Source organism: Paramormyrops kingsleyae, chromosome 2, assembly GCF_048594095.1.
Source record: "Paramormyrops kingsleyae isolate MSU_618 chromosome 2, PKINGS_0.4, whole genome shotgun sequence".
Classification (NCBI taxonomy): Eukaryota; Metazoa; Chordata; class Actinopteri; order Osteoglossiformes; family Mormyridae; genus Paramormyrops; species Paramormyrops kingsleyae.
Genome location: NC_132798.1, coordinates 20,992,055 through 21,014,536, shown reverse-complemented (window position 1 = coordinate 21,014,536; position 22,482 = coordinate 20,992,055). Strand labels below are relative to the sequence as shown.

Sequence of the window (22,482 nt, the reverse complement as noted above, 5' to 3'; positions counted from 1 at the left end):
CCATCCACTGACGGGGCGCATATTTTGTGATCAGTACAATTTCTTTCAGATAATAAGCTCAATCAGCACCCACTATATTGCCAGGGCTAGCTTCTCCATAGCATATATGCCCCATTTCCACAGGTATTAATTTGCAGCTCCGGTGCAGAACATGATACTCCTTACACCAAAAGTCCTGAACCAAGACTGGCCTGAGTCAGGTGTTGTAGGTGTCATTCTGGACAATAAAGGTACAGTTGAAATCCGGGGCTCATAGGACTGGCTCTGATGTGAGGGCCTGGAATGTTGTTTCCACCATAAGGGTCCCGATGATCTTCCCAACTGACTTTCGTAAAGTCTGACAGCTGAATTCCCAGGGCTGAAAAAGTGGGGATGAACTACTGAGTGTACCCTGTCATCCCCAGGACAACATGCACTTGGGTGTTTATTCAGCATTCAATATCTTCATCTAATCAGAAGCTGACAGAGAACCTCAGGCTACTGGACTTCAACATCCCTCTGTACAACTGGATGTCATGACTGAAAGATCCCAGACAGTATAATTGGATAAGAACCCCTCAAGAGCACATGACTGCTACTGACTATCCTTACCACATTCTACAAAATCTAGAGATATTTGATTTTGAATGTTGAATGTCTTAATAAACCACTAAACTCCATCTTGCAAGTAGTTAGTCTTTTCTGCCTGTGACAATCTCACCACCTAACAAACTACTGAGAAAGGCATGGTGTTCCGCTGACACCAAGACCTCGGTGAGACAGTAATTGAAACCAATTCTAAGGAGAAACTGAGCTGACAGTTCAAGCAACTCCTCGCCAGAGCACTACCATACCAAGAACCTGTAACTTTTTTACCAGGAACCCAAGGCCTTTTTGTAATCCCCGATGGAATGACAATTGGAGAAATACACTATGTGGACAAAGGTATTGGGACACCTGGCCATTACACCTACAGGAATTTTTATGACATCCCATTCTAAATCCATAGGTATTAATATGGAGTTGATCTCCCCTTTGCAGCTATAACAGCTGCTTTTCAAAAGATTTTTGAGTGTGTCTGTGGCAATTTTTAGCCCATTCATCCAGAAGGCACTGATTTTGGACGTGTTGGACCATCTCCATTCTAGTTAATCCCAAAGGTGTTCAATGGGGTTGAGGTCAGGGCTCTATGCGGGCCAGAAGTTCTTCCACACAAAAATCACTAAACCATGTCTTTATGGACTTTCCGTTCTGCACTGGGGCATGGTCATGCTGGAACAGAAAGGGCCTTCCCCAAACTGTTCCCACATAGTTAGAAGGATAGAATTTCCCTAAGTGTCTTGGTATGTTGAAGAAGAGATCCATTCACTGGAACTAAGGGGCCTAGCCCAACTGAAAAACAACCCCATACCCCATAACCTCCCTCCTCCACCACTGCTCCAGAGTCCAGTGGCAGTGTGCTTTGCACCACTCCATCTAATGGCATTGTGCTTGGTGATGGGAGGCTTTGTGCTGGATATAGACCAAGCTGGATCTCAGAAATGCCTAGTCCACATTTAGTCCACATCCATCTGGGGGGTAAATATAAGCCTTCAAGACACCTACTGGGCATTACTGAATACTTAGTCATGCTTATCGGGCTAACTAATGCACCTGCTGTTTTCCCAAGTATGATTAATGTAACATAGTTAACCACTTTTTCTTCATGTGCCTCAACCAGATTTCAACAGCAAAGATCAAGATGGACCTGGAGAAGGTACCTGCAGTCACAGAATGACCAGCGATATAGCATAGCAGTCACTACATCCAAGACTGTGGTCAGGGGAGTGTTGTCCCAGCACTCAGCAGGGAATGCTAAGATGCACCCCTATGCATTGTATTCCCACTGGTTGTCCCCCACAGAGTACAATTACAACACTGGAAACCATGAACCTCTGGCTGGCAGGGGTCCAAGAGCCATTTCTGGTGCTGATAGACCATCACAATCTTGAATATTTGGTGTTGGCCAAACATCTCAACATTTGCATGTGATTCATGTTCTTCTTGTGCTGTAAATTTATCTTATTTTACTATCCTGGGGTGAAACTCATGAAGCTGGATGCCTTGTCTTGTAAATTCATCTGACCTAGAGATCCTGAAACTATTCTGCCTCTATCCGTAGTTCTCGGCTTTCTCACCTGAGAGATTGAGGATGAGCTCAGGAGAGTGAATTAAGGTAACCCATTATGCTCAGCTTGCCCTGAGAGTCATTTGTATGTCCCAGACCTGGTGAGACCAAGAGTGTTGTTCTGGGCACATGACTCGAATCAAGCCTTCCACTTGGGAATTAACCACACATTTGCACAGCTGAAACAACACTTTTGGTGGCAAATGAAGGAGAATGTTTAAGATTATGTTAAGCCTGCACTGTTTGTGCCCAGAATCAGAACTCTGATTCTCTCTTGGGCAGTCTACTCCAACCACTCTACCTCTTGGGCAGTCTACTCCAACCACTCTACCTCTTGAGCAACCTACTCCAACCACTCTACCTCTTGAGCAGCTTACTCCAACCACTCTACCTCTTGGGAAGTCTACTCCAATCACTCTACCCATTCAGTGACGACCACAGGCTGATATAAGTCATGGTTTTTGTTATGGTGTTACAACCCTCAAGAGGCAATACAGTTATCTTGACCATTATTGATAGGTTCTCCAAGTCAGCTAACTTTGTTCCCCTAACCAAGTTACGTGATGCCAGGACCACAGCATGACTCATAAACGATCATGTTTTCAAGTTACGTGGACTCCATCACTTAGAATAGAAGTATCCAATTTGTATCCACTGTATCTAGTCTATACATTTCTGTCTCCTGCACTAGCCCAGTGTCTGCCAGACAGGCAACATTCTATAATCATTTTATATTCTGTAATGAACCTGAGCCTTATCTATCACCTTGTGGGTGGTGAGCCCAAATGCTCCACATAGTGATTTTGGGCTGAACCTCAACAACTAATGTGGGTAGCCCAGCCACCATTTTCTTGCCTGTGAACACCACATTCTGGTCATATTGCAGGGGTTGGACCCAGATAATGTATTACAACCAGGAAATTTTAATTAGCAGTTCAAAGCAGGTCTATTTCTGTTCAAATTCCTGGTAGCTGCTAAGGTATCTCCATGCAATCTCCACCTTATCACTTTTTCCACCAGATGCACACCAAAGGTTAGGAACAGGGAATGTTTACCCACCATGCCTTCCACTGTGCAGGTACTAGAAACGGCTGTCTGTGGGAACCAATCAGCTGGTCTCAAACCATACTCAAGTGACTTCAACCAGGTATGCAGGATTGCAGCACTGTCATTTTTTATGGGTGAACACAACCGCCCATGACGCACATGCGTGTTTGTACATACATCTGCATCGGCAGGTTCCTTCCTAGCTCAGGTGTTTATCTCAATCACTACCATTCAAGGTTATAAAGGAGGTATAAATGGCCTCGAGGTCCTGGGGCTGCTCCATGCCGACCAGGATGATGAAAACCCTCCACACTCTCCTTCTGTTATCGACTAGTCTGTCCATCGGTGAGTATCCCATCGTTCCCCCTATGCCGCTCACCTGAACACCCCATGTCCTCTAACTTGCTAAAGACCAGCCGCTTAAAGGACTGAAGAAAAAAAAATTGATTTGGGTAGAAGGACTGTGTGCTGAGTCAGCCAGCAGGGCTTTCTTTTTTTATTTATTTGACGTAGAAGAAGACACAACAAAAGGCATCCGTATTAAATATAATAATAAATAAAAATTGTAACAGGTCACATACAAAAAATTAAACCCCAACAACTGTTATATATGGGTATACAATAGAATTAAGAAAATAATGTGAAAGTACAACAAAAGGGAGGGAGCACCACTGTGGGGTGCAAATTGGGTTCTAGGGAATTTGTTCTGGGGAGCTGGGGGTTGATTTATAAAAAATATTTGCACATTTTGATGGGAGAGGAAATGTTCTTGTGAAAACTCGACGTTCGTACAAAAAGTAAAACATCCATCGGTGTGACAAAAATGCCCAACGGCAGAATGGCAGCATGTAACTGCTGCTGTTAAGAAGGTCAAGCTGGACAGAGACAGAAATAAAAAATAACTGCATTTAACATCCATTTGATCGGCGTTCCTCTTCTCTATGTGGTTGGTGTAAATGGGTGTAAATTAGACTTCTCTGGACCATTTGTAAATGTGCAAACTTTATCAGGGTTTGTTTCATTTTTGTTGAAATTTTCCTTAATAAATCCCAAAATCTTTGTATAAATGTCCATATGAATGCTTCATGGCTACAGTAATTCGTTCATACAAAGCCTTCATAAATGAGCCCCCTGATCTAGGGGAATGAAAAACAAATGAAATTATATAGCAGCGATCAAAAACATGTTGCAGGTTTTCTGACTCAATCACCTGTGTCACAGTAATGATGGACCTGGACTACAGGGCGCTGTGGCAGTTCAGACGTATGATCATCTGCATGATCCCCAGCAGCTGGCCTATGCTGGAATACGCAGACTACGGCTGTTACTGTGGAAAGGGAGGCACTGGGACACCCGTGGATGATCTGGACAGGTCAGGAGTCATAGAAGGAGGATGCATTACTGTGTGTGGTTATGTACTTCTGTGAAAATAAGTGTGTGTGGTGTGTGTAAAATGTGCATGTACTGACAGTTATAGGTCTGCAAGCCTGATGGGGTCTGACAAGACCTAAACTGACAGGCAGATTTGGCCTGGGCCAATTTATTCATGTATTGCTTGTGTTTGTGCCGGGCTCACAATCATTGTAGCATCACGGCTTTATCTCGTACTGTATGTGCTGATCGCTGTAATAGGTGGAAACAGGAAAGACTGGAATTCAAGCAAGAGTCAAAGTATGACATCAAAGTATGTCCATCATGGAAATAAAGAATAAAATTGCGCAGCGAGAGCTTTTAACTGTTCAGAATAGTTGTGGCCTATTTACAAAGATCTGTTTGCATGTTCGAGCTGATAAGAAAGTCTCCCAGTTCCCCACTTCAAAATTCCATTCAGATAACTTGTGGAGGAAGAAGGTGCACTGGGTGTAACTTGGTAGGTGGGCTGAGAGAGGACTGCCCCTATTCCAGTTTCTTATGGGTCCACCTTCACAATGAAAGGCCACTTGGGGTCAGGTCACTGGACTTTGGCCTTGGGGTTCCAGGAGTCAACTGGTGTGAAGAATGGCTGAGGGCAGCTGCAACTGAACTTAAATTACAGTTAAACTGTAAAATCTGCAGAAGCTTGCAAAACCAGAAACCTTCATAGTTCCTTCTTGGTCTTGGGCTCTGGCCACTTGGACAGTGTGGTGCTCTTAGCGAGACAGCCCTTGGGGTGTTATACAAGAAACTCACATGCTTTAACAAACATGGAGACACTGTAGCAGTTGTTGGATGTGGGATATATATTTGGGAAGAGGAGTGGATTAGCTGATCATTGATATACAATCAGCAACTGGTTTACTACTGGTTTACTGCTCCTGTTTCAGTGCAACTAGAATAAGATGAAGAGGAAAACGAAACATGTCTGACCTCATTCTGTGCCAGATAATCTATACAGGGATGTCATCTCCATGAAGAAAAGCTTTGACACTGCAGGAGAAGTGGATGGTCGGAAAAACCTTAATTGCAGCACTTCCACAACATTCTGTTCCATAGCCTATTCCTCTGGTAATGTAATGGGCTAAACCCTCTCTTAGGTAAAGGAAACCCCAGAGACAGGTTGATGGTGCAGTCACAAGGCTGGTGTCAGGGCAATCAGGTGACATTAACCTTGGTGAATACATCCGAGACATCGGGGCTTTCCACAGGTGTAGCAAGCAGGAGTAGCTGAAAGCAGGAAGTCACTCCAGGAAGTGAGATGCCCAGTTCTTCACAAGAGCTCCACTGGGTCCACTGTGAGGGGAGGAACAGATTAAGAAGAGGGGACCCCAAATGCAGAGCAGACCAGTAGCCAAAACACTAAATGAGAATCAAAGTCAGGGATAGATGCTGAGATCAAAAAGCTGGGGAGTCTATCCTGGGGAGTCAAGTGAGAGGGAGACACCCATGCAGATGTGGGTGTATCGGTACAAGCAATCACACTCAGAAGGGGATCAGGAGACGCACTCACCAGGCTGGGGATCGGGAAATATACTCACACCAAACCACACAGGAGGGAAAGCAAGCATTCGGGATAAGGTAGGGCATACATCTGCAATTTCTCTAAAAACTAGAGCGGCTCTACTGCTTATATAGCCCGAGTGATCACAGCACAATTCAGAATAGCTGTCAGTACTCCATTAAATACACCTGGGCGAGGGGGCATGGCCATGGAAAGCAATTGGGATCCATCTTCACATTCAGTTGCCACCACTGGGACCAATCAGTGTGGCTTCTTCACAGTGATATTCTGTCTGATGAGCAGAGCTGCACAGCTGAGGGCTCATTCTTTGCCTGTCCAGGTGTTGCCAGACCCATGACCACTGCTATGACCAAGCCTTGGGGCTTGAGGCCTGCTGGCCCATTTTGGACAACCCGTATACCGAGAGCTATTCGTACAGCTGTGACATGACAAACAAGAACATCACCTGCACAGGTAGGAGTCTCTGCTGTCATGTGACCCTCTCAGCTCCCCAAGAGTGTACCCGTGCACTGCTTTACTCAGCAAGTCTCCCTTCTCCCTAATAGAGAAGAATAATGCCTGCGAGATGTTTATTTGTGAATGCGACAAGCATGCAGCCATGTGCTTTGCTGGGGCGGGCTACAACAAGGAGCACCAGAACATGAACCAAGAGCTCTGCAAGTGAGCCAGTCAGCAACTCCATCTCATCACAGCTTGTATGTCAGTCCTTTTCATGTGAAACACGGTGGGCATGGGACCCAGCCAGTGAGCAAGAAAGAAATAAATTTGCAATAATTCATACAGAAATGCTAACACTGTCATCTGAGTTTGTCTGGAGAAATGTGAAGACACCAGGATGGAGGGAAGTATGGAAAATGGGGCATTGAAAAAAACACAGCTTGTATGTTTTTTTAATGAAAATCTTTCCAAATATTGCACAACTGAATGGACGGAAGTAATACTGCAAACGGAACTGTCATTTGAAAGTTCTGAAATGGGAAACTGTTAACTATTTCATATCTTCAAGAGCTTTTAATAAACAAGGTTTACTAATAAACAACTGAAGGGCCACATGTAATCGAAACTCAATAAAATAAAAAGTCAGTCCTACACAGAATGAATTTTAGTACACAATCCAACATCCCAGAATAACATTCATTCTTTATAACTGAGTCAGAGTTATAATTTAGAATTGACTGTCTGCAGTGTAGCTGTACTCCAAAAACCTCAGGGTTTGGGGATTCAGATGCAGAGCAAACAAAATTCCGAAACAAAGTCAGTGGTAAGAGTTGGGGTCAGTAAGCTAAAAGGTCTTCCTTGGACTGCAGGGAAAGGCAGGCACACATGCAGATATGGGGAAGTTGAGACATACTCACTGGGCAGGGAATCATAGATCGAAAACACACAGAAGTGCACTGTAGGAAACTCAGAAACTTGAGAGAAAACGAGACAGTAGAATGCTCTGTAATCGCCGATAAGTCAGTTCCTCATAGTGGGCAGACTGCCGTTACACAGTGCTAGTTAATCACGGGACTGAGGTGCAGATGTCAGTGTTCATGAGAGTGAGAATAGAAAATTAGGCATATCCGAGGTACACAGTAGTCCCTGATAAGTACTGAAAGAATGGGAAATTAAATGTTTTATGGAGCCTCTGGGTGGTGTGATGTCCCAGGGATAGCCAGGGCACTGAGCTAATTCCCCAGGATTTCACTGATACTAAAAATGTGAATTGCAGTCTGTGTTTCACAGCTCATTGGAGTGAAGAACCTACTTCCCTGGTGAAAGTCTGGTTTTTGACCTATCACAAACTGTACTAACCTTTAATATATCGATTTTAACTCCCTTCGGACTTAACACATACCCTAAGAAGGAAATTGTGGGCATATGTAACTCAATTGTCTCATGTTTAGCCTGAAGGTGATATTCTGCAACCTTTGTAGGACAGCCTGCACATGTTTAGCTAGGGGAATATATCAGTATGTTATTTATGTATCTGGTAAAGAATTTATCAGTCATGTTGTGGAAAACAATTCATAAATGACTGGCAGACAGAAGGTGCACTGGTTAAGCCATACGGCATTACCTGGTATTCATAGTGCCCCATAGTGATGATAAATGTGGTTTTTCACTTGTCACCCTTTCTAATGTGAATTAGATTGTATGTGCTGTGAAGGTCAAGTTTGTAAAAACCTGAGCCTCTCATCAGTTTCAGAACTACCAGGCTTAAAGAAAGGGAGTCCAGAACATTACAGCAGCATCATTTATGGCTCAGTTGTCTACACCAGGAAGAAACTGGAGGCTGCAGGTGAGGTAGAGCATCTAATGAACCCATTAGCTAGTGCTTCATCATTATACTGGTCTAAAGCCTCACTCTCTTACCGAGACAGAGGGTATACCTTACTTCATGGAAGACGAGCACAAAGTAGTAGTTGGTGCAGTCCCACGAATGACTGAGAGCAAAAACAGATCCCCTTTCCTTAGTAAACGTCATGGTATAACTGATATTTGGGTGGTATTGGTTTGACTGGATCTGAATCCGAACTTTCACCTGACATGGATTGACATGGTATATTTATATAGTGGGTGAGACCGTCCACAAAAACCTGAATTATGTTAGAATAACCAGGGGTGCCCTGATTGTTGTGACCACGGGTAGCGTACAGGCAGGAAGCGGGGAAGGACGAGGCTGGCAGGCGAGGATGAAGGAAAGCGGGGTTTTATTAGGGTACAGACAGGGCAGACGGCGACGAACATCAATGACAGATCTGGGGAAACTAACTCAGACGCAGACTAAAATAAACAGGACAAGTCGAAAACAACAGGCAACAGGTGATCACAATTGGGAATTAACACGAGGTAATGAGGGGGGGGTGGCACACAGGAGGACTGAACACGCAGGTCATGACAGAACCCCCCCCCCCCCAAGGTAAAGATGCCCTCTAGTCTCTAAGTAAATAAGCTCTTACATTTGCAAAAATTAAACATTTTAAGAAGTTACAGAAATCCCACACTTCATTCGAATAAGGCACTGGTTATATAGTATTTGCATTTCTGTATGCTTCAAGCTAATAGCGCTTTGAGGTGTGTCTCTCAGATTAGTTTGAGTTATGTCAGTGGAATCCAGATCCAGCATCCAGCCCAGCACTTCCACTACTTCCAGCTCAGCTCTCCCACATTGTGCCTCACCTGAGCATTGAGATCACCTGCTGGTAATTAGACCGCAAACAAATTTTTCCAGTTCCTGCCTTGAGGTGCCGTGTGATTGTCGCCATGACTGAGCCTTCCCTGCTTTTGCTTGGCTGCCTCTTCCTGACCTCTTTGTCTTTTGCCGTCTCTGATTTCATACTTTGTTCTGAAGCCAATTTGCCTGCCTGTTTTTTTTACCAGTTTTCATTATCTTCTCTGTGTCTGGGTTTTCAGCTTGATCTCTGTTAGCTTGCCTGGTTTTCACTCCTGCTTCCCGGATTTGACTACAGCTGTAGATTGCAGCATTAAAGACATCTTGCTTTCAAGATCAGAAAGGAGGTGTAAGTAGTCATGAGGTTCTGGGGCTGCTCCATGGTGACTGGGCAGATGAAAACCCTCCACACTCTCCTTCTGTTATCGACTAGCCTGTCCATCGGTGAGTATCCCATCGTTCCCCCGATGCCGCTCACCTGAACACCCCATGTCCTCTAACTCACTAAAGACCAGCTGTTTAAAGGACTGAAGAAGAAAAAATGATTTGGGTAGAAGGACTGTGTGCTGATTTAGCCAGCAGGGATTTTCGCTGAGTCAGCCTGGGGGTACTGAGTGGAGTCTCCCAGCATGGATTTTAGCTGAGTCAGCCTGGGTGCGCTGAGTAGAGTCCGCCAGAATGGATTTTAGCTGAGTCAGCCTGGGGGCGCTGAGTAGTGTCCGCCAACAGGGATTTTAGCTGAGTCAGCCTGAGGGCACTGAATGGAGTCCGCCAGCATGGATTTTAGCTGAGTCAGCCTGGGGGCTCTGAGTAGAGTCCGCCAGCATGGATTTTAGCTAAGTCAGCCCGAGGGCACTGAGTGGAGTCTGCCAACAGGGATTTTAGCTGAGTCAGCCTGGGGGTACTGAGTGGAGTATCCCAGCATGGATTTTAGCTGAGTAAGCCTGGGATCGCTGAGTAGAGTCCGCCAGCATGTATTTTAGCTGAGTCAGCCCGAGGGCATTGAGTGGAGTCCGCCAACAGGGATTTTAGCTGAGTCAGCCTGGGGGTACTGAGTGGAGTCCACCAACAGGGATTTTAGCTGAGTCAGCCTGGGATCGCTGAGTGGAGTCGACCAGCATGGATTTTAGCTGAGTCAGCCCGAGGGCACTGAGTGGAGTCCGCCAACAGGGATTTTAGCTGAGTCAGCCTGGGGGTACTGAGTGGAATCTCCCAGCATGGATTTTAGCTGAGTCAGCCTGGGGGTACTGAGTGGAATCTCCCAGCATGGATTTTAGCTGAGTCAGCCTGGGGGCACTGAATGGAGTCCGCCAGCATGGATTTTAGCTGAGTCAGCCTGAGGGCACTGAGTGGAGTCCGCCAGCATGGATTTTAGCTGAGTCAGCCTGGGGGCACTGAATGGAGTCCGCCAGCATGGATTTCAGCTGAGTCAGCCTGAGGGCACTGAGTGGAGTCCGCCAGCATGGATTTTAGCTGAGTCAGCCTGAGGGCACTGAGTGGAGTCCGCCGGCATGGATTTTAGCTGAGTCAGCCTGGGATCGCTGAGTAGAGTCTCCCAGCATGGATTTTAGCTGAGTCAGCCTGAGGGCACTGAGTGGAGTCCACCAGCATGGATTTTAGCTGAGTCAGCCCGAGGGCACTGAGTGGAGTCTGCCAACAGGGATTTTAGCTGAGTCAGCCTGGGGGTACTGAGTGGAGTCTGCCAACAGGGATTTTAGCTGAGTCAGCCTGGGATCGCTGAGTAGAGTCCGCCAACAGGGATTTTAGCTGAGTCAGCCTGGGGGTACTGAGTGGAGTCCACCAACAGGGATTTTCGCTGAGTCAGCCTGGGGGTACTGAGTGGAGTCTCCCAGCATGGATTTTAGCTGAGTCAGCCTGGGGGCGCTGAGTAGTGTCCGCCAACAGGGATTTTAGCTGAGTCAGCCCGAGGGCACTGAGTGGAGTCTGCCAACAGGGATTTTAGCTGAGTCAGCCTGGGGGTACTGAGTGGAGTATCCCAGCATGGATTTTAGCTGAGTAAGCCTGGGATCGCTGAGTGGAGTCCACCAGCATGGATTTTAGCTGAGTCAGCCCGAGGGCACTGAGTAGAGTCTGCCAACAGGGATTTTAGCTGAGTCAGCCTGAGGGCACTGAGTGGAGTATCACAGCATGGATTTTAGCTGAGTAAGCCTGGGATCGCTGAGTAGAGTCTCCCAGCATGGATTTTAGCTGAGTCAGCCTGAGGGCACTGAGTGGAGTCCGCCAACAGGGATTTTAGCTGAGTCAGCCTGAGGGCACTGAGTGGAGTCCACCAACAGGGATTTTAGCTGAGTCAGCCTGAGGGCACTGAGTGGAGTCCGCCAGCATGGATTTTAGCTGAGTCAGCCTGGGGGCACTGAATGGAGTCCGCCAGCATGGATTTCAGCTGAGTCAGCCTGAGGGCACTGAGTGGAGTCAAATTAAGGCAAGTTGTGCAAGAATGCAATACGTGTGTAAAAATCCAGGTATGCATAGATGTAAACTTTGTGAAGAATTATCAACTCATGTCACATTTCCGAGCATTCTTGATCCCGCCCTTTTCCAGAGTGCCTGCTTCTCCTCTGGTTTTGCGTGAGTTTCTGTACCGATCCCCAGCTGTATGACTGTGCGTTCCAATTACCATATCTACCATACCGGTCTTCTGCTTCTCTGCTAGGACAGCTCCTTCACTCCTGCTTGTACAAATATTTGACCCCAACCTTCCCTACTGTCATACTGCCCTGTCTGCCCTGCAATTGGACCTCCAGCTCCTAAGACCTTTCGTTACATTTATCAGATACATCTTTGTAAATTACATAGCAGCAATCAAAAATATGTTCCCATTTTTCTGACTCAACCTCCTGTGTCTCAGTGATGATGGTCCCGGACTACAGGGCGCTGTGGCAGTTCAGACGTATGATCATCTGCATGATGCCCAGCAGTAGGCCTCTGCTGGACTACACAGACTACGGCTGTTACTGTGGAAAGGGAGGCGCTGGGACACCCGTGGATGACCTGGACAGGTCAGGAGTCACAGAGGGAGGAAACATACAGGAGTGTGTGCCTGTACTTATATCACTCAGGCTGGCTGTGGGTGGGACCAGTCAACACCCATGCGGTGCCCTAGGCAGGCCCTGCTAACAAAGTGAAAGTGGCTTGTTAAGTCGGCAGCCCCTCAGAAGATGTTGCCCTAGGTGGCCACCAACGTTGTCTAATGGATTGTCTGGCACTGTATTAGTCTTCTCAGAACTAATTTTATCTAGCAACTTACCAAGCTAATTTAAACAGTTTAACCTACATTTTTTGGGAGTTAAAGGGAACTTGGCAGTCTGAGGATGCTGAGGACAGCCAGGACTAGGGTTGGGGTGCATCACTCCCCCACATGCACTCCTGGACATGTTCAGTTACCAGCCCTGTGACTGATCAGTGTGGCTTCTTCACAGTGATATTCTGTCTGATGAGCAGAGCTGCACAGCTGAGGGCTCATTCTTTGCCTCTCCAGGTGTTGCCAGACCCATGACCACTGCTACTCCCAAGCCAAGCCCCTTGGGGGCTGTCTGCCCATTTTGGACAACCCATATACCGAGAGCTATTCGTACAGCTGTGACAAGACAAACAAGAGCATCACCTGCACAGGTAGGAGTCTCTGCTGTCATGTGACCCTCTCAGCTCCCCAAGAGTGTACCCGTGCACTGCTTTACTCAGCAAGTCTCCCTTCTCCCTAATAGAGAAGAATAATGCCTGCGAGATGTTTATTTGTGAATGCGACAAGCATGCAGCCATGTGCTTTGCTGGGGCGGGCTACAACAAGGAGCACCAGAACATGAACCAAGAGCTCTGCGAGTGAGCCAGTCAGCAACTCCATCTCATCACAGCTTGTATGTCAGTCCTTTTCATGTGAAACACGGTGGGTGTGGGACCCTTGTACTCAGCCAGTGAGCGAGAAAGAAAGAAATTTGCAATAATTCTTACAGAAATGCTAACACTGTCATCTGAGTTTGTCCTGGAGAGACGTGAAGACACCAGGATGGAGAGAAGTGTAGAAAATGAGGCACTGAATCCACCCACACAGCTTGTATGTTTTTTTTAATTGCAATCTTTCCAAACATTGTATAAATACTGTTGATATCATTTGCAATGTACTGAAACATAGGAAAGCGTTAACTATTTGACATCCATCTTCAAAAGCCATTTCTAGTTAGTAAATAAGGTTCAGAAATAAACAGCTGAAGTGTTAATCTTGAGTCAATGAAAAAACAGCCCTACACAGAATAAATTTTAGTATACAGTACAAAGCAAAATTCCAGAATCACAGTCATTCTTAAAAGAGGTGGATAGTTCACATCTAGAAAGTAAAAATCCAGACCAAGATTTTATTTCAACCAACTAGTTGAGTACTCTGTGACTGTGACTCCTCATGATCAACTGGTTGGTTGTAACAAAGTCTTGATCTGGATTTGTACTTTCTGGACCTGAACAATCCACCTCTGATTCTTAATAACAGACAGTTTTATCATTTAGAATTGATTGTCTGCTGTGTAATTTCTGAGTACCAATGGATAAAAATGCAGACAAATAATTTCCTGGATCCTCTGAGCACTGTGCTGTCCTAGGGAGGCCAGTGTGCCAGGCTAATTGGCTGGCATCTCACAGATGTACTTATAAAACAAGCTGCACTCTGCATCGTTCCACAGCCCGCTGCCATGAAGCTGCCCACAGTCTTCCTGCTGAAACCAGTTATCCGGTTGGCCAGAATCCCAAAACCTGAGAGCGAATGTAAGAGAGAGAGGGAATGCATGACGTACCCTGCATAGGGTGACCAGGTAATCCATGGCAAGGGGACACTGTCAGCTACTTCAGGTTTTACAAACCACTTTTAAACTGAAAGGCTCATATACTTTGTTGAATATTTCAATTCCTCTTGTGCTTTTACTGGTTTGTTTCCTTGATTGAAAGACTCATCCAGCTGTTTCACATTAACATTAGTGACACATGCATGATTATAGGAGACTGACCAATCAGCACACAGCAAGAACTCAGTGCTTAAGTGACATCCAGGTCCTGTTTATTGAAATGGTAGCTTACAAACCCTGTCCTAGCTCAGTGTCCCCCTGACATGGATTAGGTGGTGACCCTCCCCTAACCCTGCAGAACGGCCCTGTTACCATGTGACTGTGTGTCTCTGAGCTGTAAATAAATTCCTCATACATGCTAAATCCTTGCAGGTGATTCTGACTGTGAATCTGATACAGCTACATTTGCAGTCTTTTTTTCTCCAAGTAAATAAGTTCTTACATTTGCAAAAATTAAACATTTTAAGAAGTTACAGAAATCCCATACTTTATTCAAATAAGGCACTGATTATATAGTATTTTCATTTCTGTATGCTTCATGCTAATAGCACTTTGAGGTTTGTCTCTCAGGTTAGCGTGAGTTATGTCAGTGGAATCCAGATCCAGCATCCAGCCCAGCACTTCCACTACTCCCAGCTCATCTCTCCCACACTGTGCCTCACCTGAGCATTGAGATCACCTGCTGGTAATTAGACCGCAGATATACTTTCCCAGTTCCTGCCTTGAGGTTCCGTGTGATTGTCGCCATGACTGAGCCTTCCCTGCTTTTGCTTGGCTGCCTCTTCCTGACCTCTTTGTCTTTTGCCGTCTCTGATTTCAAACTTTGTTTAGAAGCCTATTTGCCTGCCTGTTTTTGACCAGTTTCCATTATCTTCTCTGTGTCTGGGTTTTCAGCTTGATCTCTGTTGGCTTGCCTGGGTTTGACTCCTGCTTCCTGGATTATGGATTGTACACTATATGGACCAAAGTATTGGGACGTGCCTCTTAATCACTGGATTCAGGTGTGTTATTCAGACCCATTGTCAAAGGTGTATAAAATCCAGCACCTAGCCATGCAGTCAAGTTTTTCAAAAATTTCTTTAAGAACGGGTTTTGCTGAAGAGCTCAGTGAATTCAAGCATGGTACTGTCATAGGTGTCATACTGTCACTTTTGCAATAAGTCAGTTTGTGAAATTTCTTCCCTGCTAGATAATTCATGGTCGACTGTAAGTGGCATTATTGTGAAGTGGAAGCGTTTAGGAACAACAGAAACTCATAAAGTAACAGAGCGGGGTCGCCGAGTGCTGAGGCACATAGTGTGTAAAAGTCGCCAACACTCTGTTGACTAAACAATGACGCTTCTCTATCTGGCAGATACCTGGAGAACACTACCTGATTGCATTGTGCCACCTGTAAAGTTTTCTAGAGGAGGGATAATGGTATGGGGTTGTTTTTCACAAGTTGAACTAGGCCCCTTAGTTCCAGTGAAGGGAACTCAATACTTCAGCATACCAAGACATTTTGGACAATTCTATGCTTGAGGGGGCTGCCCTGCCCATCAGCTCACTTTGGGGTTGTGGTAAAGTCAGTGCCATCCACCCAGCTCCACTTGTCCTCATTTTCTCTCTCCACCAGCCCAATCCAAAGTTGCTCCGCAAGGTCATTTCTACTTATGAACTTCTGGGAAGCAGGAAGGAAGGGTACACATCATCCAACAGGCACCAATGTGACACTCACACCTACTTGCTAATTTGCTGTACATAAAAGATGACGTTCCTGTGCTTTGTGCATGACAGTGAGCCCTGATTGATAACAGACGCCTGGATGGGATGCAGGGCTAACACACTCACACACATACACATATACACAGTCACACTACCTGAAGGAAACTCACAAAAACATGGGGAGAGAACCCAAACTCTGTAAATAGATTAATTATTTCTACTTTCATTGTTAATATTGCCATGTATGTTTATTCAAGGTGGAAGTTTAAAAGGGTGCGTATTTCATTGGACCACAGAGGTATGACAGTACGCCCCAAACCCCCCCATGGCAGCTCTGTGCCCCTTACCTGCTCCTCCGCATCATTGATGACGATCAGGTGCGCCCCCATCTCCACGCACTTCTTCTCAGCGCCTTCCCACGACAGCTTCTTGCTGGAGATCTGGTAACAGCTGCTCCGGAAGGACACCCAGCTGTCTTTACAGGAGCCTGGGGGCAATGGAGGGGGGAGGGCAGAGCCAGAGCCAGAGCTTTTACAGTGGGGCAGCCAGACTCAACCCAGTGATTTTACTGGAGTGGCAATGGGGTAAGCCTAAACCCAACATCCAAAGACAGTGACAATGTGGTGAAAATGACAAACATCACAACATTCACAGCGGAATTAACAATTTTAAGGCCCCTCAGCCCAGCAAAAAGGGAAAAAAGTGCACATGAATATACGTTGTCATGTCTTTAATTCTTTTTGGATAATATGTCACACAGCTAAAATGGCTTGCATACAGACTCTGGAGTGTACAGTAACGATCAAAATTAGGGAACAAGTAACATTTTATCATTTACAATATTGCTGCTTATCAAATCTCAAAGTATTTTTAACATAAAGAGATGTATTTTAATCATATATTATCAGTGAAACCACATCACAAAATGAAAGGTTTCAACAAGAGATTCAAAAAATGTCTGTGATCAAAATTAAAGTATTACAATTACAACAATTTTTAAATTGTCAACTATTTTTGATCTGTAAATAAACCCCCGTTTTGCGGAGCCGTTAGTGGATCGTCACCTTCTTCTCCTGCCAGCACCGTGTCTCGCCCCGTAACGATTTTGTCAGCACTGCTTTGTATCTGCTGGTACCACCAACTTATTCGAAAGACTTTGTTGGTAGGTTCTGTTTGGTAGGTTCTGTTTGGCTATATAGTAGTTGAGTATAATTTTCAACTCTTAAATATGGCAAAACTTCATCGTTTGTACTCTTATGTAAGATAATGCGGCTACATGACAGGACTAACCTTTCTTTTAGCAGCGATTGTTTTGACATAGAGAAATCGCAGAAAGTAAATTAAATTATTTGACTCAAAGTCAAAGTGATGACAAAGTCAGGCTAGGCTACTCTGAGGGGCTAAATTCACATACCTATGGCTAACCTCGCATTATTGGGTGAGTCCATCAAACCCGAATGTGTTCTTTTGTATTTGCATTACAGTCGTGCTATGGTGATATGTAAGTTATGCTCTACAATATTGACAGATGGATGTTTTCATTCACTTTTAATATGAAGCACTTCCACACAGCTAATGGTTTTTGCTCTGTTTTCTCCTTCATCCGCTATGCAGACTCCCTTCCGCCATATTGCAAAGTAATCGAGAAGAAAAAAATTAATAGATACTTTTAAATAATCAAGTAATCAAGCTTATTCAAGCAATTGTGGCAGTTGTAGTTCTGACACTCATTATCGTCCACCTTGCCATGTAGCATGTGAAAGGTCTGACTCCACAGCAAAGGGCAAGTCTAGCCTTTTCAGTCTTCTTGCTGCTGAGTGGCTTGGTCACCGCAGAGTGGGCTTTCAGTCCATATTGTCCAAGACAATGACGCCCTGTCAAGACAAATTCTTGCCCTGTCCAGCACTGAACTGGTGAGCAATTCCAGCTGTGGTGTTGAACTGAACCCCCCAAGATTCTCCTGATCATCCCGTTCTCTCACATGCTCATCTTATGTGGACGACTGGCCTTTTTTGGAACTTGAGTTAGTTCCTTTTACACCTGTAATATTTAAGAACTGAAGCACGTCTCTCTCAATACCTAAGGGAGTCAGCCCTCATCTAAACAAGCTGATGTCACCTTGGAGAGTCTCACCATCACGTGAAATGCCTACTAATGTTGCCGGATTGGGGTTGCCAGATAGTTAAAGATATTTCAGATTAGAACCAAAAACTGTCAAGTTTAACAAATCATCCTCTGAGTACAGACCTTCAAATTTCTTGTATAACTTTTTATTTTGTGATGTGCGATAGTTTTCACTTTGTAAAAGACACTGTGGGGTAAAAATACTACAACAAAAATATCATTTATTGTATTATTCTTACCTTGTCCATTAGTCAGTCCACCGGTGTAATGCTCTGTTACGACAGAGTGACAGACGAAGGGATCAGGCTCAGTGTGTGGATGGGTGACAGATGCATAGATGGATTCATGTGTCATTACGAGGGGATTCGCTGCTGCACCTTTATGAGTGTACTCTACCTTGTACCTCTAATGACTCTGTGTAACACTAACTACTTAGGTGGAATATTTTACTTTAAGCTTGCACAGGCTTAAAGGTGCTCTGGTTGAAAAAGCGAAATCAACAAAATCCAGCAAAACTCCTTCACAGCAGAACAGTTTTAAAATGATTTGGTGCAAAACTCAGTCTCCTGGCATGCTGCACATGAACTGTAGATGCGGCAAGCATGCTGAGAGTAATTTCCACGCATTCACAAACCTGCTTTGGGAGGTGCTTCCTCTACGTGTAACAGTGAAGCATTGATGGAGATGAGGAAGAGCTTCACCCCCAACATCTCCTGGTTTAGCTGGGAGACTGCGGGATGCAATGGTCAGGGGAGCGAGGTTAGTAAAGTGAGGAGCAGAGAACCGCAGATGTACACAAAAAGGGCAACAAGAATCGCTGCAATCAAACCGTACATTTAACTGCAGACACCAGCAGCAGGACCAGCAGCAGGAATAACACAATTGAGTAGAGCAGAATCATCCACCTCACACGCCTGCCTGTAGGACAAACAAAAAGAGAGAGGGGTCTTTCTGTACATCCTTCTCAAAACAAGCCTGCACTGCTGGTGGCCAAAATAAAGTTTTATGCAATCCTACCTGGACATAGCGTGAACTTTGGTCCCGGAAAACTGACATCTGGGTCAGACCCACTGAACCTGTTGTATGGTGCTGAATCCATCACTGAATCTTCACTGAGGCCTGTGCGATTTTTCATCACTGTAGGTTGTTTAAGACTCTTGGGGACAAAACTGCATTCAGATGTCTCTCTCTCTCCAGATGCTTTGATTGCATTAAAACCAGGGGAGGGATTAGGTGAAAATGAGACAAATCAGTGCAAATCAGTATAGAGTCGACCTGTAATCCTGCTTCAAGGACATTGCTCATCTGTAGTAAATATTAACTAGCCAGACCGATTAATGTCTGGGAAAGTCAAATCCACAGCTGGAAATCATTCATTACAAAATATTCTTGTTATAATAATAATAATAATAATAATAATAACAATAATAATAATAATAGAACCACCACCCAGACAGATACATTTGATTCTAATTGTATAGGACAGTTTAACAATTAGGTATCCCTACTCACAGATCTGTCACATATAAGGCTGATCTTGTTGCCTTTCGCCACATCAGCCTTTGCATTTCTTTTAAATAAATAAATTTAAAAATATTTAAAATAAAAAAATATAAAGCAAAGGATGTAATTTTTTTCAACATTTTGTAGAATAACACCAATGATCTTTGACGGCAATATGTTGTTCCTATTAACTGACAGAAATGCTGGATTCCTTTATAATTCTTCTCTACTTACCTTCTAAACTGTCTGTGTCCGACCATCCGCGGCCCGTTTGCTCAAGGCTGTACTGCTCAGATCTTCTTTATGCCCCCAGGTCCTCTATCTATACATGTGACAATCAAGGCGAACGTTTTCTGAGAAATGTGCCCATAACAGAGAGGTACAATGCTGCTAGACCCCCTACTCCCCTAATTGATTTTCCAATAATGTTACTGGGATTTTTACTGGGATCCCTCATATTTACTGCTTACTGCATAAGTGTTGCCAACTTTACTCAGCTGGCTGGCGTGAGATTTTCAATTCGAGACAATTAGTCAACACACTCATTTACATGTATATAATAGTTTTGTTACCTTGTAAATAGTCCGCTTGGTTTGCAAACTACCCCGACGCTTTTGATACAACTAATTTTAGGCTTATAATGGAATAATATAGATTTGCCGTAAGATTTCTTGCGTGTGCGTGACAGTCAGAAACCGTGTCACGCCAGATATGTGAAAGTTGGCAACCCTGTTTATTGGTTTTTGTGTTTCGTGACTGTTGTACCTGCTTGTGTTTGGACTATCGATTTGTCTTTGTTTGCCTCTATCTATTTTCTACCATTTGTCATACTTTCGACTACGATTCAGGAAATATACGTATTTTTTACTGGACAAAGACAGTTGAAAATGTCTGATTTATTAAAGCTATTTATTTATAAAACCAACTAATACACCACCCCCCCAATAATAATGTTTCCCCCGTAATGGGTGGAGACCTCAACCCCCCAATGTTCCAGCCAAAGTTACGCCCTTGCTGGCACCCTATCGGGGATGGACACAGTTGTGATAAAAGCCGACCCGTTTCCTCTGGAGAGGTGCGTTGCCCTCCACACCAGTAGGCGGCAGTAATGCTTAGAGTCGCAGGTCTTTTGGCGACGATGAAGGAATAAACCCGAACTTCCTATCCAGTGTCCGATAGATTGAAGAGAAGATGGCGGCGTTTAGGCGTCTGTCTCAGGCTGTTCTGAGGTCCTCTTTCAACCAGAGTCGTCAACTATCTGCGGTTGCCCATGGCGAGCAGCACCAGTCTGGTGCGTATCGCGTTTTAAGGCCGAGGGTTAAGTTTAATCCATTTGCGAAGGTTTTAGTTGCGAGATGCGATAGTGTCATCTGCTCTAGTGTGACCTTGCTAGCCAATGTTTTAAGGGACTAATGATTTGATATCGGGCCATAGTTTGCTTTCAACTAAATAGCACCACAAATCAACCTTATTACCTGCAGTTTTATAAACAGAATTGCTCCTTCGGGGTTTTTGTCTGGTATTAATGACGTAGCTTAGGCCTTCCGTATAATGATTTGCTTTTCACTTCATTTTGCGAATTCGGCGGATGGGGGTGAAAATGATCCGTCCCTGGCCGTTATGATTGGTTTTGTGCAGCACGTGCTGAAGTATCTTTGTAAAATTACCAGTTTTTAGGCTATTTTCATTTGGTAAGTAGTTTTACTGATCATGAAACTGGTAATTTGAGCTGGTAACCATGTAATGTCTGAGGCAGTGTGTTTAATTTAAACCTGGATGACTTCCGTATACATTTTTCCAAATACGTTTAAGGCTCTGACCTTCTAGGAATGTTTTTTTGTAACGCATGCGCTTTACAGTCTGCCTAAGCACTAAATATGGCATTGAATGATGGTCTGGAATTCAATGCTGTCGGTATGTTTAGTCCTTAGAGGTTTAAAGAAGTACTTTTAATACATAGGTGGTAGTTTTATTTGAATAGAACAGTGTGTTTACTCTTTTCTCAGTGTTCATTGGAGGGTTTTGGCAGTAAGGATAACCATTCAAATTGAATGTTGTTGATGAGAGCAGAGGGCAGGGAGATGGGTGAATTGGGGCTGTGTGGAATAATGTTGGTTAACTCCACTGGTTGCTTAAGTGCCTTACCAGATTCCTGTTTCTCTTTGCCTACCAGGCCGCACATGGAAGATACTGAGCTTTGTTGTGGCCCTGCCAGGAGTGGGGGTGTGCATGCTGAACGCGTTCCTCAAGGCTCAGCACCACAGCCATGACCAGCCCGAGTTCACCCCCTACACCCACCTGCGCATTCGCAGCAAGGTCAGCCTTTCAGCAGCTTCTGCTCTTAGCCCACAGTCATGGACATTGCTCTGATTGTGGTCCGTGAAGAATATGCAGCCTTTGCTGTGAAGGGTTTGCTAAACATCAACTGCTCCACAACCCGGTGGTGTTAAGGGAAGACTAATTAAAAAGGCTTTGTGGTTGCAGATTAATTACTGATAAATTGTTTGTTACAGGTGTTTTTCGGCTCCATTTCTGTGGATGCTTAAATTCGGCCGTTGGCTTTTGCTGATTCCATTGTGCCGTTAAAGCCATGGATCCTGTCCCTGGCCAGAGATGTAAATACTAATGCCGCTTTCTCTCCTGCCCTTGCACAGCGCTTTCCCTGGGGTGACGGGAACAAAACTCTGTTCCACAACTCCCACGCTAATCCCCTCCCTGACGGATATGAGGGCCATGACCACTGAGCGTCTGAGGAATCAGCCCCCGCGTGTGGGACCAGGAATCCTGGGCCTAATGACCAGAATTTGACTAGGCCACCTTGTACTGTTTAACTCTCTGAAATGACCTCTCTGCTTCAGTGCACTAAATATCGGGCACCATATGCAGTCACATCATACTGGACCATTGAATTCAATGTTCTCTTAAGCCTGTCTAATAAAGATTACTTAAATTGCTGTTTGTTTTCTGAATGAAATGCACACCTTTTAAAATGTAATTTCTATATAGTTGGAAT

The 22,482-nt window shown here is 44.7% G+C and overlaps 4 protein-coding genes across 6 annotated transcripts; 3 read left to right on the top strand and 1 right to left on the bottom strand.

Annotated features, from left to right (window-relative positions):
- The first annotated feature begins 3,409 nt into the window (after positions 1–3,409).
- Positions 3,410–6,981, top strand: LOC140577619 (phospholipase A2-like). Its single transcript, XM_072707885.1, has 4 exons — positions 3,410–3,538; positions 4,415–4,565; positions 6,451–6,584; positions 6,677–6,981. The coding sequence occupies exons 1-4, from the start codon at positions 3,448–3,450 to the stop codon at positions 6,793–6,795; spliced, it is 495 nt and encodes a 164-aa protein (XP_072563986.1). The 5' UTR covers positions 3,410–3,447; the 3' UTR covers positions 6,796–6,981.
- A 2,002-nt stretch (positions 6,982–8,983) lies between these two features.
- On the top strand, positions 8,984–19,846 carry LOC111858678 (phospholipase A2). Its single transcript, XM_023840636.2, has 9 exons — positions 8,984–9,732; positions 12,158–12,308; positions 12,788–12,921; positions 13,014–13,360; positions 13,980–14,061; positions 14,709–14,823; positions 15,033–15,139; positions 15,754–16,219; positions 19,783–19,846. The coding sequence occupies exons 1-4, from the start codon at positions 9,648–9,650 to the stop codon at positions 13,130–13,132; spliced, it is 489 nt and encodes a 162-aa protein (XP_023696404.1). The 5' UTR covers positions 8,984–9,647; the 3' UTR covers positions 13,133–13,360; positions 13,980–14,061; positions 14,709–14,823; positions 15,033–15,139; positions 15,754–16,219; positions 19,783–19,846.
- LOC111858676 (hepatic lectin-like) lies at positions 13,362–21,226 on the bottom strand. Of its 3 annotated transcripts, none has more exons than XM_072707878.1 (9): positions 20,945–21,226; positions 19,704–19,791; positions 18,984–19,166; positions 18,801–18,884; positions 18,601–18,696; positions 18,206–18,238; positions 16,190–16,329; positions 15,686–15,798; positions 13,362–14,049 (listed from the first exon to the last, which is right to left on the bottom strand). In XM_072707878.1, the coding sequence occupies exons 3-9, from the start codon at positions 19,099–19,101 to the stop codon at positions 13,917–13,919; spliced, it is 717 nt and encodes a 238-aa protein (XP_072563979.1). In that variant the 5' UTR covers positions 19,102–19,166; positions 19,704–19,791; positions 20,945–21,226; the 3' UTR covers positions 13,362–13,916. The 3 variants fall into 3 exon arrangements, with proteins under 3 accessions (XP_072563979.1, XP_072563978.1, XP_023696399.2); XM_072707877.1 differs by lacking the exon at positions 20,945–21,226 and adding an exon at positions 20,042–20,395; XM_023840631.2 differs by lacking the exons at positions 19,704–19,791; positions 20,945–21,226 and adding an exon at positions 19,479–19,521.
- Positions 20,602–22,423, top strand: cox6a1 (cytochrome c oxidase subunit 6A1). Its single transcript, XM_023840757.2, has 3 exons — positions 20,602–20,760; positions 21,643–21,785; positions 22,124–22,423. Exons 1-3 carry the CDS (start codon positions 20,661–20,663, stop codon positions 22,211–22,213), a joined length of 333 nt encoding a protein of 110 aa, XP_023696525.1. The 5' UTR covers positions 20,602–20,660; the 3' UTR covers positions 22,214–22,423.
- Positions 22,424–22,482: the final 59 nt, after the last annotated feature.